Source organism: Trachymyrmex septentrionalis, unplaced genomic scaffold, assembly GCF_001594115.1.
Source record: "Trachymyrmex septentrionalis isolate Tsep2-gDNA-1 unplaced genomic scaffold, Tsep1.0 scaffold147, whole genome shotgun sequence".
Lineage (NCBI taxonomy): Eukaryota > Metazoa > Arthropoda > Insecta > Hymenoptera > Formicidae > Trachymyrmex > Trachymyrmex septentrionalis.
The window spans coordinates 43,362-63,052 of record NW_017304620.1 but is presented as its reverse complement, the minus strand read 5'-3'; the positions used below and the strand labels follow the sequence as shown (position 1 = coordinate 63,052).

The 19,691-nt window shown below is 29.2% G+C and overlaps 1 protein-coding gene across 1 annotated transcript in view; it reads right to left on the bottom strand.

Moving 5' to 3' along the window:
* The window catches only part of LOC108745694 (paired box protein Pax-1), a 121,896-nt gene that overhangs the window by 59,830 nt on the left and 42,375 nt on the right, over positions 1-19,691 (bottom strand). The window contains exon 2 of the mRNA XM_018481992.1: positions 328-951. Coding sequence (XP_018337494.1) covers positions 328-951 — 624 coding nt within the window. The remainder of the gene's footprint in view (positions 1-327; positions 952-19,691) is intronic.

Below are 19,691 nucleotides of genomic sequence, written 5' to 3'. Positions count from 1 at the left end.
TATATATATATAAATATTTTATAAATATAATGTTCTTAAATAGTAATGCTGTAGTAGTGTAATACCTTGCACATGAATATAATTAATTTTTATCATTTTCAGAATATAAAATTTATTTATTTTCAAACATTTTATTACGATACGTAATGGAGTGATATATCAAATTATATTATGCAAATTGAACATTTGGACTATAAATTATACATAGTGTCTTTATCAATTGATAAGAAAGAAATTAATAAAAACATAGAAAAAAAAGAGTAGAAAAGAATCTTCCTGTATTTAATTTTTATATTTAAATTACCAAAAGTTACATAAAATACTAACCTTGATGATGATGATGTGAAATAGAAGGCGGCGCTGTCGGATGATAAGATGTCGGTGGATACGGCACTGGACAAAGAGCTGCACTAGCCGCTGCTGCAGCTGCATAAAAATGATGATGATGATGATGATGATGGTGAGCTGAATGATGTGAATGATGCATAGTTGTCGTTGTGCCAACTTTATTTCTTAATATTCTTGATATACTGGATACTGATGGGACATTATATTTATCGCAAATGCCATCAGATAATAATCGGTCTCTGATCTCCCATGCAAAAATCCCTGGATCTTTTAATTTCAATTGCTTTATGTATTGCACAACTTTTGGTGTAGTCACACGTGGCTTGCTGCCACCAATTGCGCCTGGTAGAATACTACCCGTTTCGTGATAGCGTGCCAATATTTTACTGACACATCCGTGACTAACACGTAATTGGCGTGAGATATCACATGGTCTGATACCCAATTGTGCAAGCTCGACTATTCTCAATCTGACTGCATTGGGAAGTGGTCTTCCATTAACGAATACACCACCTAATTGATTTACTTCTCCATATTGTTGTTGATGTTGTTGCTGTTGATGCAATTGTTGCGGTTGTTCCCCGATTTCAATGATAGTGTTTTCTGTAACATAATTAATTAATATTTTATTACACAGATTGTAAATTATTAGTAAGCATAAATAATAATAAAAACCTTATTTTAAAAGGTTTAATTGTTAATATCTTACTATATTAAGTTAAAATGTAAGACAAATCATTTTAATACATACCTTTTATTTATTAGATTTATTTTATTAGGATTTTATTTTACAAAAAATATTATGGATAATGTAAACAAAAGTTATGCAATATGAGAAGAAGCACGATCGGATATTACTCCAATATTAGTTAAGATTTCCAAAATCAAAACAAGATGAATTCAAACAGAAGTTTTTCATTAAATTTTCAATTTTTTAAATGATAAACAGTTCGAAATTTCAGACTTTTTTTACTGTACAAGTACAGGATATATATTAATTGTACGTTAAAAGACTTTAATGAATGATTTATCACACAGATTTCAGACGAAAACTTCAAATAATGAGTATTCAAAACAACTTAGTTTCAAAAATACAGAGTGTCAAAGTTGAAGAAAAAATTTCGTTTTTCTTTAAAAATTTCTAAAATTACTTGAATTATTATGATGAAATCTTGTATATATTAAAATTTCATCAAAGTAAAAATAGTTTTTGTAACTTTTGGAGAAAACACGCAAAATTTTTTTGACACTTTGTATCTTTGAAACTAAGCCACCTGAGACATATAGTTGTACGAAGTTTTTGTCTTAAATTTGTGTGAGAAATCACTCTTTAAAATCTTTTAGCATTCTAAAATACCCCGTTCTAGAAAGAAAAAGAAAGTATACACTCCGTACATATACCTATTTTTTTTATTTATGTATTAAACAAGAAAAAAGTTGTAATCAACTCTTCCAGAATTGTTTTAGTGTTTCCAAGCAATGAATATAACCCATGAAGAAATACCTCTTATATGTTCATATAAGAAGCAATCTTATTTGTTTATGTATGAATTTTAATTCATGTATAATAAGAGCTTATGTGTTTATATATTATATGATTACACAAGACTATATTAGGTCATATTTGGATATAGTGTATTTAAATAAGTTTAAACTTTAAATCTTATTTTTAGTAACATGTGAAAACACCAATAAGAACTGGAAGTTAAATTCCTATAACAATTGAAGCTGAATCATTAATACTTAAATAATTTAATGTAAATTATGTACATACTATTAAGTTGTTCGGAAAGTAATTTCGTTTTTTCTTATGAAAATGAAAGACGATTTTCAATCAGACGCGTTTCAAATGATCATGAACGGTCGAATTCGATAAATTTAATCTCTCAGCGATCTCACGAGTTGTTATTCGCCGGTTTGCATCAATTAATGTCTTTATTGTGTCTTCATCAGCTTCAACTGGCCTTCCAGAACGTGGTGCATCTTCAACATCAAAATTGCCGGATCGAAATTTTGCAAACCAGTTTTGGCACTGGCGTTCTGTCAATACATCTTCTCCATACACATCGGATAATTTTTTTCTTGCTTGAACAGCATTTTTACCTCTTCGATAGTAAAAAAGTAAAATATGCTGCTTTTTACTTTCATATTTGATAGGGCACTAACCAAAAACTACTGCGTAGAATCAATCGAACTTTTTTCACAAGCAAGCCTTGCTATATCAGCTGTCAAAATATATAATAATTATGCGGCTTAAGTGTGAAGTTGGCTGTGAAAAAATATAATAAGTCCTTTGTTGGGAAAAAACGAAATTACTTTCCGAACAACCTAATATGATAAAAACATGAAGTGGAACCGTCCATTCTCTTCTACGTTCATGATAAACCAAACACTGGGATGTTGATTGTTGAAAAGGTTTAAGTACTTATGTTATACTTCTATTATGAACAAAGAATGGAAATACTCGTTACTGGTAATAAAGTTACAATTACAAATTACTTTTTTTGGTAACTTACAGATAACTATCATACGTTACTATTCTTTTTTAGTAATTGTAACGGTAACGTAATTATATAATATTATTTTGGTAATGGTAACGAATTTTATAGATATTTTTACCGTTATTTTTTGTATTTTAAACCTAATATATTTATGACATAATTTTCGTTTATTCAATTTGCAGTTTTTAGATAGTATTCATATGTTCTGATTTCAAGACCGTTTTAATGTCTTAAGATGTTAAAACGCCTGTATAATTATTTAGTATTTTTAAAAAATTTTTTCAGAATTTTTTATCAACTTTTTAGCATTGTATTTTCTCATTTTTACCAACATGAGAAAATACGGTGTTAAAAAATTTTGAAAAAATTCTTAGAGATCTATGAGAAGAAAATAAACAATTTTTGTCTCTTACAGTTCTGTAAAGTTGATAGTATTTGAGTAAAAAATTATTGAAGACAATTTTCGGCAATTCTTAGCAATTAATATCTTGTTAACTATTATGAAAATTGCAAAATGGTAGAGAACTTTTCTTCTCAGTTTAGTCCATTTTGCTTCTGTGCGAAAGACTTATCACTAATTTCCAAATACTCTGTATACATCAAATTCTATAAACTGCGCACCAATTAAATTTTCTGTTTTAAAATGCAATCCTAATTAAAACTGAAATAACAATATAACAAATTAAATTTACAGGTAATTTAATCACACACACATACACCACGCGCACGCGCGGATACAAATAAGCCTAGGAGTTGATCTTGAGCGCTTTATAGAACAGAGCGCGCGCGCTAATTCATTAACTTCAATCTGCTCTCCTGCAAAAACAATCGGATGCAATTTTGTTAAAAAAAAAAGTTGTTTCTTTTAGTATAAAGTATTGTATTATGTCTTATACTCTGCGAATGCAAATTTATGGACACACTGTATATTATGTAACGTTTTTGACACAAGGATCGTCGGACCTAATCAGAATAACGTAACATTTACGTCTTAGATCCTTTCGGCTCGGTAGAACAAACGTGTCTGCATTCATCGCGATTTTGAGCGATTATTTTTGTTAATTTCCGCATATTATTGTCGTTTGCGAGTTCTCTCTGGGATAATTGGCGATTTCTAAGTACAGTTAATGGGATGCTCGAGTGACCAAATTGTTGGGACTTTGCAAATCAATATAAATTTCCGAATTTACTGAACGGAATTAAAAATTCTTTCACAGATTAAAATAGTAACGCAAAATTTGGTGGTGCTGCAGTGGACTTATACCAAAATAAAAAAAAAGGTTAGAAATTTACATTTTTTTCAACTTATAGAGCACCTGATGTACGAGTAGATATTTTTTTAATAAAAGTTTTATATTGTTGTATGGACAAAACAATAGATCAGCACCCAGCGCTTTACGTGCACAAACAATACGGAGTTTATGAAACTAAGATTAAAAGCTTAAAGAGAAAGATTTATATGGATCTGCAATACGCTGAGCGAAGACTCGAAATGGTAAACAAAGCAATAATTGTATCTAGCAGTCGGTATTCGATCTTGCAAGAAATGGCGTTGCAATATATAATATTAGATAAGAACAGATGTATGCTTTTGAGTGAGATAGAACGATAATCTAAGAAATGAACTAAAGATGTCACTATTATCGACCTTTTTAATTTGAAATTTAAAAAATCTGTACTACCAACATCGATTAAGTTCGATGGTCATTCCAGCATCTCTTGGGCTAGGTGAATTAAAATTATTTAAAATAGTTTTATTTTATATATGTATTTAAAATGAAAATGTCATATTGTATTTTCTATTTTAAATAGACAGAGAGAGAAAGAGAGGGGGGAGGGGAGAGAGAAAGAGAGAGAAAGTTTGTAAAAAATTTCCATTTCTATTTGAAATGGAAATTATGTCTATATATTTTACGCATAACGTAATCGTACACATCTGTAATAGTTTGGTAATATTATACTGTAATATGTAATATTTCTGATATATTAAAATATTATTGTAATATTACTGAATATTATTTGCATATATAATTATATATAATTAGAGTAAAAAATTATTCATATATATGTAATTATACCTACATAAAATTATACACAATTATGTGTGAGCAATTTTTTTTACATTTCATTATATTTTATTTTTCTTAAAACAATCAATGCAAAATATCCCTCCATTTTTATGTTTTATTATTATTATTATATGCATTACACTAAACAATAATATTATAAAAATAAGAAGAATTTATTGTTTACAAATATTTATGCGTGTATATTTATACACATTTATATATATATATTCATGCATAAAAAATTTTTTACAGGGTGTACGTAATCAAACTAATTATATATTTAAAAAATTTAATCTTAAACATAGGGATATTCTTTTGACCGGTTGTACCTTTAACCATTTGAATGTATAAAAAATCTATTAAATATTTGTAAAAGTAAAAATATGTAGTTTGTAGAATATGTATTAAAGATGTTTTATAACTTATAAATATAATAATACAGAAAATTATACTATGAAAAATCATTTATTGTTTTCAAGCGTTCGAATAAAGTAATTTCAAGATATTTTTTAATTTCATAAATTTTTTTGTTGAATATATATTCTGTCTTATGTTGAAATTGCCTAAAATATTATATAGATATTCAGAAAAAATTATTTAAAATTTAATACTGTTAATCTTAACCTATAATTTATAAAAGTAATAACAAATAGAAAGTGAGCAAGCGTTGTATCTTTAACTAGTAACTGATAATGTATCTTTGATAAGTCAATACGATGTCGGATAATCATTTAGTTTAGCTATCTTACCTCCAATATTAATAATATTATGCTCATTAAACGCAATTTTAAATGAAATAAACAAAGGATACTATTTTTGCCAGATTCAATCGTTTCGTACAAAAACGAAAATCGCGTCTTTGTATGATAAAGTTTATTTTTATATATTTTATATATACAATTATATATAATGTAAAAAGACATTAAAAATATAAAAACATAAAGAAAATTAAACTTTTATTGAATATCTTTTTATACATACATTTTATACATATTGGTTAAAGGTGTAACACTCCCTGGGCACATGGGTGTTGTACCTCTGACCATTGCACTTTTGATCAAAATTCAATTTTTTTCTAATGTTAAAAAAGATGTAAAAAGATATAACAATTTAAATCTAAAATATATATAAATATAAAAAATATATGTTAGTACCAATATTTCAAAAAATATTTGAGAATTTTTTGAATTTTTAGATATCAAAATACAAATTGCACAAAAAAAAAGTCAAAATTGGTCAAAGATACACCAGCTTCCTCTACTCTATATATCTTGTTTACAGAACGCACCTAAGAAATTGTAAAGAGAAAAGAGTTAAAAAAAGGCCGATTTTTGTTTATAAAGGTGAAAGTAAAAGAAATAGTTTTTTATAGATTTTAACTTCCTTAACGATAATGTTAATAAAAAATTCGGGATCGATAGGGAACACCTTAAAAATTGAGCATTAACATGATATATTTGAACAAATTTCAATATTCTTACTTTTCAAGGTATTCCTCAAATGCTACAAACTTTTTAATAATTTCATCATATTCAGAAGAGCAAAATCTACGAAAAATACTATTTCTTTTAATTAGAGTAAATCGTCAATACGACATACCACATAATTTTTAGACAATATTTCTTAAACAAACGGTAAAAATAAAAACATAAGTACAAAATAAAAAGTGTCTTCTGTAAGATAATATAAGCATTTTTTGTAATATTGTTTACAATTTTGAAATTATTAATTCGTAATTATTTTTCGTAAGATAAGCAAAAATGTATGTTTGACAAAATGGATTCCAAAACTGACATAATAGACAGTAATGCTACGTATTCCTATTCTTTTTCTTTTATAGGAATTATCTGTATAAAATACCTATAAGTGAATGTACATAAGATTTTTCATAATTTTTTCACTTTATTATAAAACATTTTTATTGAATTATATATATATTTACTTTATATGCTGTTCTGCAAGATGTAAATATGTAACGCGCGAGTTTTTCAAGAGTTTTTCCATGTATGCACGATTATCAACTCCAATAGAACTATTTGATACTATAAAGCAATATTATAAACATTAAATTAGCTTATGGTCCTGTTTTACAGGTGTGGCGGTGCACCATAATTTTAAATTTAAAATTGTATTATGAAAAAGTGAAGAGAAAAAATAATGTAAATAAAATTGATTTAGGAAAATAAAACGACATAATATTATCAATAATATAATCACTATTACTTAAACTACGCAATTTGCAAAGAAAAATTGTAAGAATTTTATTTTCGCATTCGTAGAATTCGTTTTTAGCTGATTTGATATATAAATATACGAATTATGAATTTGTACTTCTTTAATTAGCTAAGCAGATTATGATTTTATATTAGTATTAACCCTTACCCTACAAGTGGGATTCACTAGTGACCGAGCAATTCCTGTTCGTGCAAGTTTCTCGATAAATTCGGCACTTGTTATCTCCCCCTAAAAAAAGTTTGTGCGCCACGGGGCGTCAATCTGCCTGGCGTGCAATTCAAGTTGACGTGAGACGCTAATGACCCCCGTAAGTATACAAAGAGTGCTTTTTGAGAAAAATAAAAATTGTATCAAAATCATTATAAATATTTTTATTATAAATTAATGTCTAAATATTTGTTTTCATTAAAAAAATTTTTTTCTAAAATAATTTATTTTTTAGACAAACTGGATAGAGCTGAAGAGGCAAGTCACACCTTTCTTTACATATTTATTTAAATGTGTATTTACATTTTATATTTTTTTATTAAAAAATACATTATTTTACAACAAAATAAAAAATGCATATTTTAACTCGATTTTTCCTATTTGTTGAAAAACCCCTTGTTGAAAATTACTCATATTCATGTGCTCAAATAATTCAATTTTTTATAGAATTCGAAGTTCTAGTATTTTTTTTTCAAAACTTTATATCTAAACTACAAAATTATAGAGTCATTTTTTTATATTCATTTATTATGAAAAGTTATAATTTTTTAAATCAAATGCCATTTTTTTCTTATTATCTTTTAAATCTTTCGATAATTATAAATTACACTACATTTTATTATTTTCCAAAATGAAATTTCAATATTCATTATAGAAGTTGAAAGTATGTATGTGAATTTTTAGAGATTTTTTTAATTATTCTGAATAGATGAAAAAACGAAAAAAATTCTAGTGATTCCTGTTTGTATGGATGAAGCACCAAATTGTAGCTTGTACGGTAAGGATAAAGTGTAATAGTTAGTTTCTGAGAAATAAGGGGATGTCTCTAAGTCAGTATCGGCGACTTTCCCCTACATTTTTTAGGCAAAAATCTACCCTTTTTTAGAGAATATTAAAAAAGGTCCAATTTTTGTCTAAAAGAATGTAAACAAAAGATATAGTTTTTTGTAGATTTTAAATATTCCTGAATATGATAAAATTATTAAAAAGTTCGTGACACAAACATCTCGAAAAGTAAATGAGAATATTGTTCAAATATATCATGTTCATATTTAATTTTCAAGGTGTTCCCTATCGATCCCAAAATTGTTATTAACATTATTATATTCAAGAAGTTAAAATCTATAAAAAACGCTATTCCTTTTACTTATATTATGAGCAAAAATCAGCCTTTCTTAAACAGCCTCCTTTCTCTGAAATTTTGTTCAGTGTGATTTTTTCCAGTAAAAAATTCTCGGTAACGTTTCCTATACTCTAAGCAATGTACGACACTTAAAGTGGGGTAAATGGCATCGAGATGACAAATATTATAGTGAAAAATATAATCTAATCAATGTTTTGTGGTGCAGTATTACTCGCTTTTGATGTCGCTTTGATGGCTCGTGTTTGATTTAGAATTAAATTTATAAATAAATTATTAAAGCATAACTGATTTTATAACGATGCAAATAAGAATTTTATTCACTTTATTTCAATGTTTCAATTTTTCCTTAAATTTGGCATTGTTATAATAATTTTTTTACGAAGTTTTCTTATGTATCTTTCTACATAAGAAAACATAGAAATAAAACGATCCCTGAATGGTTGCAAAATCCTTGAAAATTTCTACCTTACTTTGTACTGTTATGTATATCCATGTCACATATGTGATATATATGTACAAGGTCTGAACATGTAAATTATTAGATTTTTTTCACAAGCAATGATAAATGGTTGAGATCAAAGGTTCCGTGTGCAGTCATTTTACACGCGTATAACACACATATCTAGCGAAGAAGAGTCGGCTACACATAGTCTGCGTATTGGTGACGATATAGTAAGTATAAATATATGTGCGAGACAGCGAACTGTTCCAGCTAACTGGTACGAGGGTGAAGACATTTCAGCTCTTTCTCAAAGCAGAGAAAGAACATCGTGTGTTTCTAATTCTATAATTCTAAATATAATTTGTAATATCAACTTTATTAATTGTAAACACTTCTTAAAATTTTTATTTCATTTAATGAAGCTTATACTAGGGAACAAATTTCCATATAACTATAAATGATTAAATATAATTATTATATTAGGTTAAGTAAAAAGTCATCGCGTTTTTTTAAAAGACATCTATCAGTAAAAACCGCAATTACTTTCTTACCAACAATATAAATATATCTTGATAGAGTAAAGTTTCAGCTTTAAAAATCTCTTTTTTAAATTATATGATACGACAATTTTTAATGGAGTTATGAGCAATTAAAGTCAAAATAATTCTTTTATTTAATCCGCGATAACTCAGTAATCAAAAGTCGTAGGAATATTAAAAAAAAACGATTTTGTAGGGAAAGTATCAAGCTTTCACGATAGGTAATCGAAAATTTTCTCAAATTCGTTTTGGACACGTTACAAATCCACAAAGTGAGAAGAAAATTTTTCGTCTTTTTCAGCTCGTAGTTTTTGGTATGTAAAAATTATCAAACTCATATAAACTTAAAAAATGTGATAAGCTTTTAAAAGTAGAGATTTCAAGCTTTAAAACCCTTTTTTTAAATTTGAATTTTATTCATTATTGACGAAGATATTGTATATACAACTTTGAGCTAAAAAATACGCGATGACTTTTTACTCAACCTAATATTTAACCATTATAATATAGCTGTATACATAATTATATATAATTGATGAGAAAAATGAAAGTTTTAATATTAATTAATCCATTTTTATTGATAAAATAAGTATTATTGATTAGCATCATATTCCAAAATACACATAATTAATATTTAAAAAATGTCTTCCCATAAATACAGGAATTAATTTCATTGTGATTCCAAACAGTAATCCATTCCAAGCTTTATCCCATCTAACGTTGCTTGATCTCTACGATCGTACGGAAACTGCTACTTCGATAATATATGAACCTTGAGTGTCGATAGATTTATGACATATATATCTAGTCAACAAATGTCATTCTAACAGTATTATAGCAATATTGCAACGATCCAATAATTACTGTAACATTGCAACAATATTATATTATATAAATATCTTAATAATTCTGCTTTTTATATATAATTATATATGAAAAGCTATATAATTATGTATGAAAAAAGCTACATACTACATAATAAAATTACTACATAATAATATTACTATATATTATACAAAAAATTAAATTATATTTATGTATAGTCTTTTTAATAAATGCCTATTGAACATCAAAATTTAATTGTGATATTACAATAGCAATTCCTAAGTCCAAAATTAAATTAATTCAGCGTGCAGTCCAAATGACTACAAATATATATAATGTATAAGTATGTATAGTAATTAACATGAAATTATTTAAGTATTAAAGATCCAGCTATGGCCATTATAGATCGTTATTCCCTATTTCCTACTGATTGTGTTTTCACATGTGCGGCCCAATAAGATTCTTATTGTTTATATTACATCACCTGAAATAAAGACATTGTTTCAATACATATACTAATTTTTCTGAAGAATATTACTAAGGCCTCGATTTTAATAGATATCTATTGAGCATCAAAATTTAATTATGATTTACTACAGAAGTTTAGCTGCGTTTCTAAGTCCGCAAAAATTAATTCAACGTGTCATTCAAATGGTGACTAATATAGTATATACAGTAAATACAAAAAGTATTCACACATACAAAGAAAATATTTTTTAAAAAACCTTATTTTTAAAAAATAAACATTATCCAGCAAAAAATGATTCATCAAATTCATGTCGAATCAATATCGATAATTTGGATATCAATTCGACGTCAATTCGAAATCTAATCAACGGTCATTTCTTGCTAGATAATTAACAATTTATTTATAAAAAAAGAAATGGATTGCATGTTTCTTAAAAATATATATACTAAAAAGATATGTGCATTAATTATAGACAGTACATCATATTAAAAATAAGCAAAAGTTAAAAATTGTATTGCTTGAACGTTTAAAAAGTATTCATATAGTTGAAAAATTTAACTTATCAGATCAGGAATACACGCAAAGCTTGTTTGTTATGTTAGAATGTATTCATTGTATAAAATTACTAATTAATGTTAATTTTCTACATATAAGGCTTTTTTATAACAATTTTTCTTGTAGAAATAAAACGTTTTGCACTTACTGTATGTATGTACATATATAGCACATACAAATTTATATGAAATTATTTAAATATTAAATTATTTTTCTGCAAATTTCAACAAGTTGCAATCTTTCAACTGTTAATTTCAACTATTAATTCCACTTTAATTATCATGTTTCCATTTTCGATAAGTTTCATTAATAAATCTGTAAAAATATTGAATTTTTCGTTCCCACTTCATTACTTTTCAGATATTTTTATTATATTAACTTTCTCAGAATTTCTATTTCAGCATATTTCATGTACAATAATCTGTAAAAGTATTGTTTTATATTTTTAGACATTTTCAATAATTATTCTTAGAATTATGATATTTCAATATGATTCAGTATTCAATACGTCTAAATAAATTAAAAATATTTCATTATTTTTTGCATTAGTTTTTATTACTCTTCACTAATTTTCATTAATTACACAAGCCTAAAAAAAAACTTTTTTTTTATTCAGAAACGACAGTATGTAATCCCAAAGGTTTTTGACATGCTAAAATCAAATCCATAACCAAAATTGTTCCATTACGTCAGATTTCGTGTTAAGGCCGGTGGACATACTTGCAATATATAATATATAATCTTTTTTATATTACTGTGTTAATCCATTTATAATCATAAGTGATTTTCATAGATTTTTTCATGCTGAATTCGTATCCATAGCCAAAATTGCTCCATCACATCAGGTTTACGAAATATTTTAATTTAAAAAGGCTCGAAATAGGCCTTTTTAGGATTAGAAATATCTCTGAAACCTGATGTGATGAAGCAATTTTAGTTAAGGATTTGATTTTAGCATGCCAAAAACCTTCGGAACTACATACTACCGTTTCTGGATCAAATTTCACATCGGCCTATGATATTATTAAAATTCATAATATTTCAATATTAAAAGTATTATTTATGCTGAAATATTTTCCACAATATTTCAGCGATTTTCATTTCTCATTTTAATTAACGATTTTGATTTCAACAATTTCAGCCACTTTTTTTCCAGAGCATGGTTGCAATAATGGGAAACAGAATCATATTCTGCAGCAATTCAATTTTTTTTTATACTATTGTATTATAACCAATAAATGATTATCATCTATTAAGCCTTAGTTCTGATATATTGTAGCAGTGAACTTAAATCGTGCAAGCGTTCGAAAAAATAAAGTATTTATTTTTAACAGATTAGATTGAATAATAATATTGATTTTTTAAATTAAAAAAAAATTGTTATGATATTTTAATATTAAATACATAAGTAACAAATCCTTTTCAAACTATTAGGGTTCGATGGCGATATATCGTCTATATGAAAACATATTAATCGTTTTAACATTTCATATTAAATTACAAATTCGATTTTTGTTACCATTTAAAAATACATTATGATTGTAGAACATTTAATGTAAATACAATATTATTAATGTTAAAGACGTAACAGATTCTCTAGATTAAACAATAAGGAATAGGAGTAACTCTAACGGTCAAAGTTAGATCTTTAATGCTTAAATCTTAAATAATTCTGAATTACTATACTGAGAAACTTATTTAGTTGAATCAATTAATTTCTTGTTCGGATATGGGCAAACAAATCCTTGGTTGATTCAACTAAATGGATTTCTCAGTGTATATATTATACATAAATGTACATGCATATATACGAAAGGCTGAACTTTTGCATCAGTTCATCTTTCTTTCTCTTCTTTTTTCCTAGAAAGAAAAGGAAGAAAGATGAACTGGTGCAAAAGTTCAGCCAAAAAGAACAGACCTTATATTGTAGTCATTCGCACTGCGCGCCGAATTGATTTTCAGGATTTATAAACGCAATTAGACTACTGTAATATCACGAATTAAATTGACAAGCTATTTTAATAATTTGATGCTCAATCAAGTATTCTTTTAAAAAAGATGTTAATATGCTGAAAAACTATAAATAAATTTATTGCGAAGAATATGTATTACCTCGGCCGAGAATCAAACCCGGATCTCTTGTATTCAGTACATCTTTAGATTAACTTAAATCTTAGCATTAACTTAAAGAATCTTAGATTAACTTAAAGAAATTTAGATTGCAATGAGAGATATCATGATATATAATCATTTTTGTATTTAATAATAAACATTTATAACAAATTACATAACGCAAAAAATTAGAATATAAATTAAGAAATGATTAAGGTTACAAGTTTCGGCTACCGGTTTGAGCCCTCTTCATAAACATTTATATTATAACTTATATGTTTTTATATGTAAACCAAGTCCCCTTCTTAGGCTGTATGTGCTGAAGTGTAATTTTATTTTTTCTGTTATAACTTATAAGGCTTATATATTTATAAAACATTAATTTAAAGACTCTTTAATGTAACAATATTTTAAGCAAGTATTTTTTTTCTATTTACATTTGTACGCATGATAATATTCGATAACAAAGGATATATATGTTGAAGTATTGTTAAATATATGATGATCTAAGGAAAATACTTTCTTAATGCATGGCTATTTTAAAAGTTTAAGGTATGACACAACACATCTCAAAGATAATGCTTATATTTAATTTTAAATAATAAACATGATAAAATATACATATAAAAAATGTTTTAGATAGAATCATTACTTCTTATATACTTTATAATGTATATTTCAAAAGTCTTATTTTTTTCAAAATATTTGATGCACTTATGTTATTATAGTATTTTTATGGAAACATATTTCTTCTATGAGTGAAAATTAGAGGTAATTTTATAAATACATTCATATATTCGAGTTATTTTATAAAATTGCATTATTATACATATATTATACATATATCATTATAATACAAGGGTAAGACTTCCATATACAATATTATCCAAATTCGACTTCGATGAAATTTTACAGATATGTAGTACTAACTAAATGTAGTCAAATTCATAAATGCGGACTTACGGAAATGCTTAGTTTTCGAAATATTCAAAATTTATTTAATCGACTTAATTAACATTTGGTAAAACTTTTCCTTTAGACAGTCAGCCCCAAATAATCTCCAACTGATCTTGACCTTGATCTTGACTCTCAAGGAGATCACTGACTTTTTCCGTCGTTCGTTAATCATTAAAAAGTTATGAATAAATCAATTTTCGAACACAAAAGTACATATTTCAGTATTTGCGCTTGACAGAGGGACGTAGGCGTAGACTCGCTTGCAGCGGAGAGGGTGGGGAGAAGTGGGATGAAAGTCGCTTCGCGAGGAAGTTGTGCGCCCCTAAAGCAGGGGGGGAAGTAAAGTGAAAGTCGCTTTGCATGGAAATCGTGCGCCCCTGAAGCAGGGGAGAGAAGTTAGATGAAAGTTGCTTCACATGGAAAGTCGCGCGCCTCTGAAGTAAGGGGGGGGGAGTGGGGTAAAAATCATTTTGTATCAATATATTAACATAAAATTATCTAGTTAATAAAATAAATAATTTTTAATTCTAATTATTTTTTTACATAAACATCTTTAAAAACGTAATTAAGTCAATAAAATTAGAATATTTCGGAAACTAAACAGTTTCGCAACTGCGCGTTTATAGATTTGGCTACATTTAGTTAGTACTACATTCCTATAAAATTTCATCAAAATCAAACTTGATTAGTATACGGAAGTTGAGTCAATACAAGTCTTGCACTTTCTGGCTGAGTGTTTATCATCATGAATTGCAAGGAGAAAACGGGATGATCTGGATATACAGCATGGCGAAACACCTGATTGCAACGATTGTAACCGATGTGGAAGAAAACAATGACAATAAAGTCTCGTTTACGTTAAAGAATGTCAAAAACGCAAATAGCGCATATACTCAATACCAACAACTTGACTAAGATCATGGATGCCAATTATAGAATTTTTAAATAATCTAGATAACTGTACTATAATAGATAATTACTCTAATACTATGCGATGTGGCAAACATGTTAAGAATTGTGCGCCACAGAATATATTTAAAATATATAACTAACGGTTACGCGAAACTCACAAAAAAGAATTGTGTATCAATTTTAAAAAATAAACTATGTGTTCTTTCTACATACGTTTTAATTTTTTCCCTCTTTTCCTACAACCTATAATTAAGAATCAATCAATAACGATATTATAGCAGTATTAAATAGATGTACGATATAGTTCAATAAATGTTCGATAGCTATTGAATAATAATTTAATAATAGTTTAATAATGATTCAATAATTAGAACCATGGCTTTTTGTCTTATACCTGATACTATTAAAAATCTTATTAAAATTGCACTCGTTTTTTTTCTATATATTTTTTTTATCATTCTATTATTAAAAATTACATCATAAAAAAATACCATAAAATAATACCATAATATATTATATTATAACTAATATTTTAATAAAATATCTCTAACACGTGCGAAAAGGGAAAACATGAAACTTAGCAGAGAGAACACAACGGGAGGCAACTAGCAAAAAGAGCTACAATATTAATAATAGACAAAATAAATCATGCACCTTTCAACAAATTGAATTTGTGTGTGTAACTATTTTTTGACAAGTAAATATAATAGATTATTAGATACAGGAAAAATCAAAACAATCCAAAGTATGTATGTATATAAAAAGAATGTAAAATAATAAAAATTGTGCTCAATTTTTTGATAAAAAGAAGTATTTTTTAATTTGATTACATTTTGCCCTGGATAAAATAAATTACACTTAAATAAGTATAATGTAGGGATCCATCAATATTTACATTTAGCCGTTTTGCTACTGTTCGTCATTTCATTGTTTGTTTACATTGTATCTACGATTAGAATTTATTATGTATTCGATGGATTAGTAATAATTGTGACGAACAAGGACAATGTCACTGAAGCAAATTTTTCTTGTCATCCAAAATTTGGTTATTTGTGATCGACGGAATAATTTTTTTAGAATAATTGTTAAATACGTGATCACTGTTGGAGCAGCATATTTGGAAAAAATACGAAACATGTAGAACTGACAAACTATTCCGGAAAAGGTAAAAAACGAGCTACAATTTCGCGATGATACCAGAATTGTACGAATGATAAAACAAAATCTGAAGCTATCATCGCAAAATATAATGGAATCGATGAACCTGAATGTTAGCAGTCGCACTGTGCATTGCAGACTTAAAAAATCAGGAAAACATGTTCGCGTCAAAGCGTCCTTTCATCAATAAAATAAATAAGAAAAAGTGAAGTTTACCAAGAAGTACATAAACATGCCTCTAGAAAAAAAGTATTGTAGTCGGATGAAAGTAAATTTGAGTTATTCGGACAAAAACGATGGTCTAGGGTATGGCAAAAAACTAGTGAGGCTCTCAAAGAAATAAATATTCAAAAGACTGTAAAACATAGAGGTGGTAATATTATGGTATGGGGGTGCTTTGCCTGTGGTCTTGGTAATTTGTTTTAAATTAAAGGCATTATAACGGCAGAAGGACATTGATACAATATTATGCGAGAATTTGGAAGAATCACTTTTGAAACTGGATTTAGAAAAAATAACTTTAATCTTCCAACAAAATAACAATTCAAAACATAAGACAAAAAAAATTTTTTTTTAATCTAATAAAGTAAAACTGATTGAATGGTCGCCACACTCCAAAAATGTATCTGTACTTATACCTAAATACTTTTTCCACACAATATCTATATCTATAACTGGATACCTTTTAAATGGGGTATCTATTTCAACACTGAAAATGTCAAATTGTTCAAGGAAAAAGTCCGTACTACAGGTAAAAAATTACTTAAGAAGTACTCAAAGCAACGAGCGTTTAAATGCTTTAACATTATTATGCATTAAAGTAGAGTTTAATCGCAAAATAGATAATTACACAATTAATAAGTTTACTGTGAAAATGGCGTAAATTTCAAATATACGTATGTATGCATGAAAGTAATAAAACTAAGCTACTTCAATCCTTGCAGAAGCCTTTTTTTCGTTATATGCACACGGTTATTAAAGAGTTAAATGGGAGTGGCAAAAATTTTACTATCTAAAGGCGGCAAAAACTTTAATTCGACTTAGCTTAACTACTACGATAACAAATGAATCAGTGACTATGTTTACATACCTTGATTTACGCCGAAATTATAACATCGATATTATGAAATTGTCCATCACAGTCATTCTGTTCTTCAGAGGAATAGTTATGATTGGCCAGATTCATAACATTAATGTTATAACTTCGGCGTAAATCAAACCGTGTAAATATAGTCAGTGAGTGATCGATGAATAATAAGGATATGACTATTAAGACTGAACATTCCCACTGAATTCTTTACACGCTGATGATATCATTCTATTTAGCAGTAACGTGAAATAGCAAATTTGTCAACTAGAAATTCATTTTGAAAAAGTGAAAGAACAAAAATCTGATGATAAAAAGAAACAGAAACATTAAAAACAACTTTGTATAAAGTACTCTTATTTAATAATTCATTCCGAAAATTCTAAAGAAGACGTCACCTTTCTCTGCGTTTCTAAAAATTCTAATTAGCATAAAAATCATAACAAACACAATTGTGAAAAATTTTGTACTTTGTATAGAAATTTATATAGAAGTTTTAAAAATATCTCATTAATACCGAAGGGAGCCAGCGAGATCGCAAGATAGCACGTCTCAGAAAAGCTCTCAATAGGCAGAGTCGCGCCTCCCTTTAAAGAAGGCGCGGAAGAACACGCAAAGCTGCGGCATGGGAGCGATAAACCTCTCCCCTCTGCCGGAGTCGCCGTAAAGGCGGAGTTTCCTATGCCGCAGCGCGCGAAGGGGGAGAGGAGGAAACCACCCTCCCCTCTCCTCTAAGGAGATACGTCCTAGGAAAAGACACCATGGCTGAATTGCCAAATGTGTACCGTCCGTCTCGGAAAGGAAAAGAGACTGAACGACCGGGGTCATTACCGAGAGGACGGCCCCCAAGCCTACTACTGCACCAGCGAGCAAGGTGGCTCGCAACGCGCGCGGGGCGAACGGAGCCAAATCCTTCATCAAGGAGGTTGAGAAGAACCCTCTGGATAAAGTCATAGAATTCTGGATAAAGTCAGAGAATTCTCTTCCAGGTCCTAGACCAGTATGATCTCATCACTGGTTCAGGGATAAGTCCTAGTGCTGACCAGGATCCAGGATCGGTCAACCACGATCGTTACCCGAGGCCCCACTAAGGGCCAAAGAACAAAAAAAATGCTGTTGCCATTACACCTGTTCCTTTCGGCGCAACGAGCCAGCGTGACCCCAAGGATGCGCCTACTAATCAGGCGATGGAGCAATGGTCGCTGGAGGTGGGCTGAAAAGCGAAAAAGAAGGCCAGAGCTTCTGATCAGGGACCACCGGCCAAACTACGGGAAATCAACAACGCCCTCCTTTCTCTAAAAACAAGGCGGATAAGAAAGGTAAACAGTCACCCAAAATCCACCCAGCCAAAACGGCAACGATAATGCTGACTGCGCTGAAGGGGAGGCTAGCTGAAATAATATTCCTGGTTAGGGGGTAATTAGTCTAGCTGAGTTCAGCATCATCAAGCTGAGAGCGAGACGAACAGTAACGGCGACCCTGATATTAGAAGTTAAGAACCCTGACAGCAATGCTCACATGGACGCCTCGGCGAGCTGCATAAAAAACGTCTTTAAGGACAAGGAGGAGATGAGAGTGTGGAAATCCATAAAAAAAGCGGAACTTTGCGTGGTGGACCTTGATGGTTCTACCACCTCATAGGATGTCGCACTAATATACGCTCAGTTGGGCGGGTGCTCGGTAGCCAACGTCAGGATTGAACCCATGGTTTGGCCAGGCGCCTAATAATCTGGGTGCCGCATGACATCCCAGTGTCCGGCGGCGTTGACAAAAAAGATAGCCAACGTGAGCAAGGTCCGGATGGGCTAGAATCACCGCGCGCGTTGTCCTGTTGCTCTCACGCCTCCTGCAGTGTTTTTGCTGCCTGGAGCTGGGGCACATGAAGACGAATCGTAGCAGCCAGATCGACAAGTCTGGCTGCTGCTACCAATGTAGTTGGCAGGGACACACTGCACGCGAGTGCAACTTCCCTGCCAACTGCCCGGTATGCGTGGCGGCTGACAAGCTAGCGCAGCACCGCATTGAAGTTGGCGCCGGCTGCCTGGCTGGTGATAAGAAAAAAAGAGATAAAGCAGTGAGGAACGGGCGACCTAAGGCTGAACCACCGCTCCTCCCCCTCCTCCCCCCACCG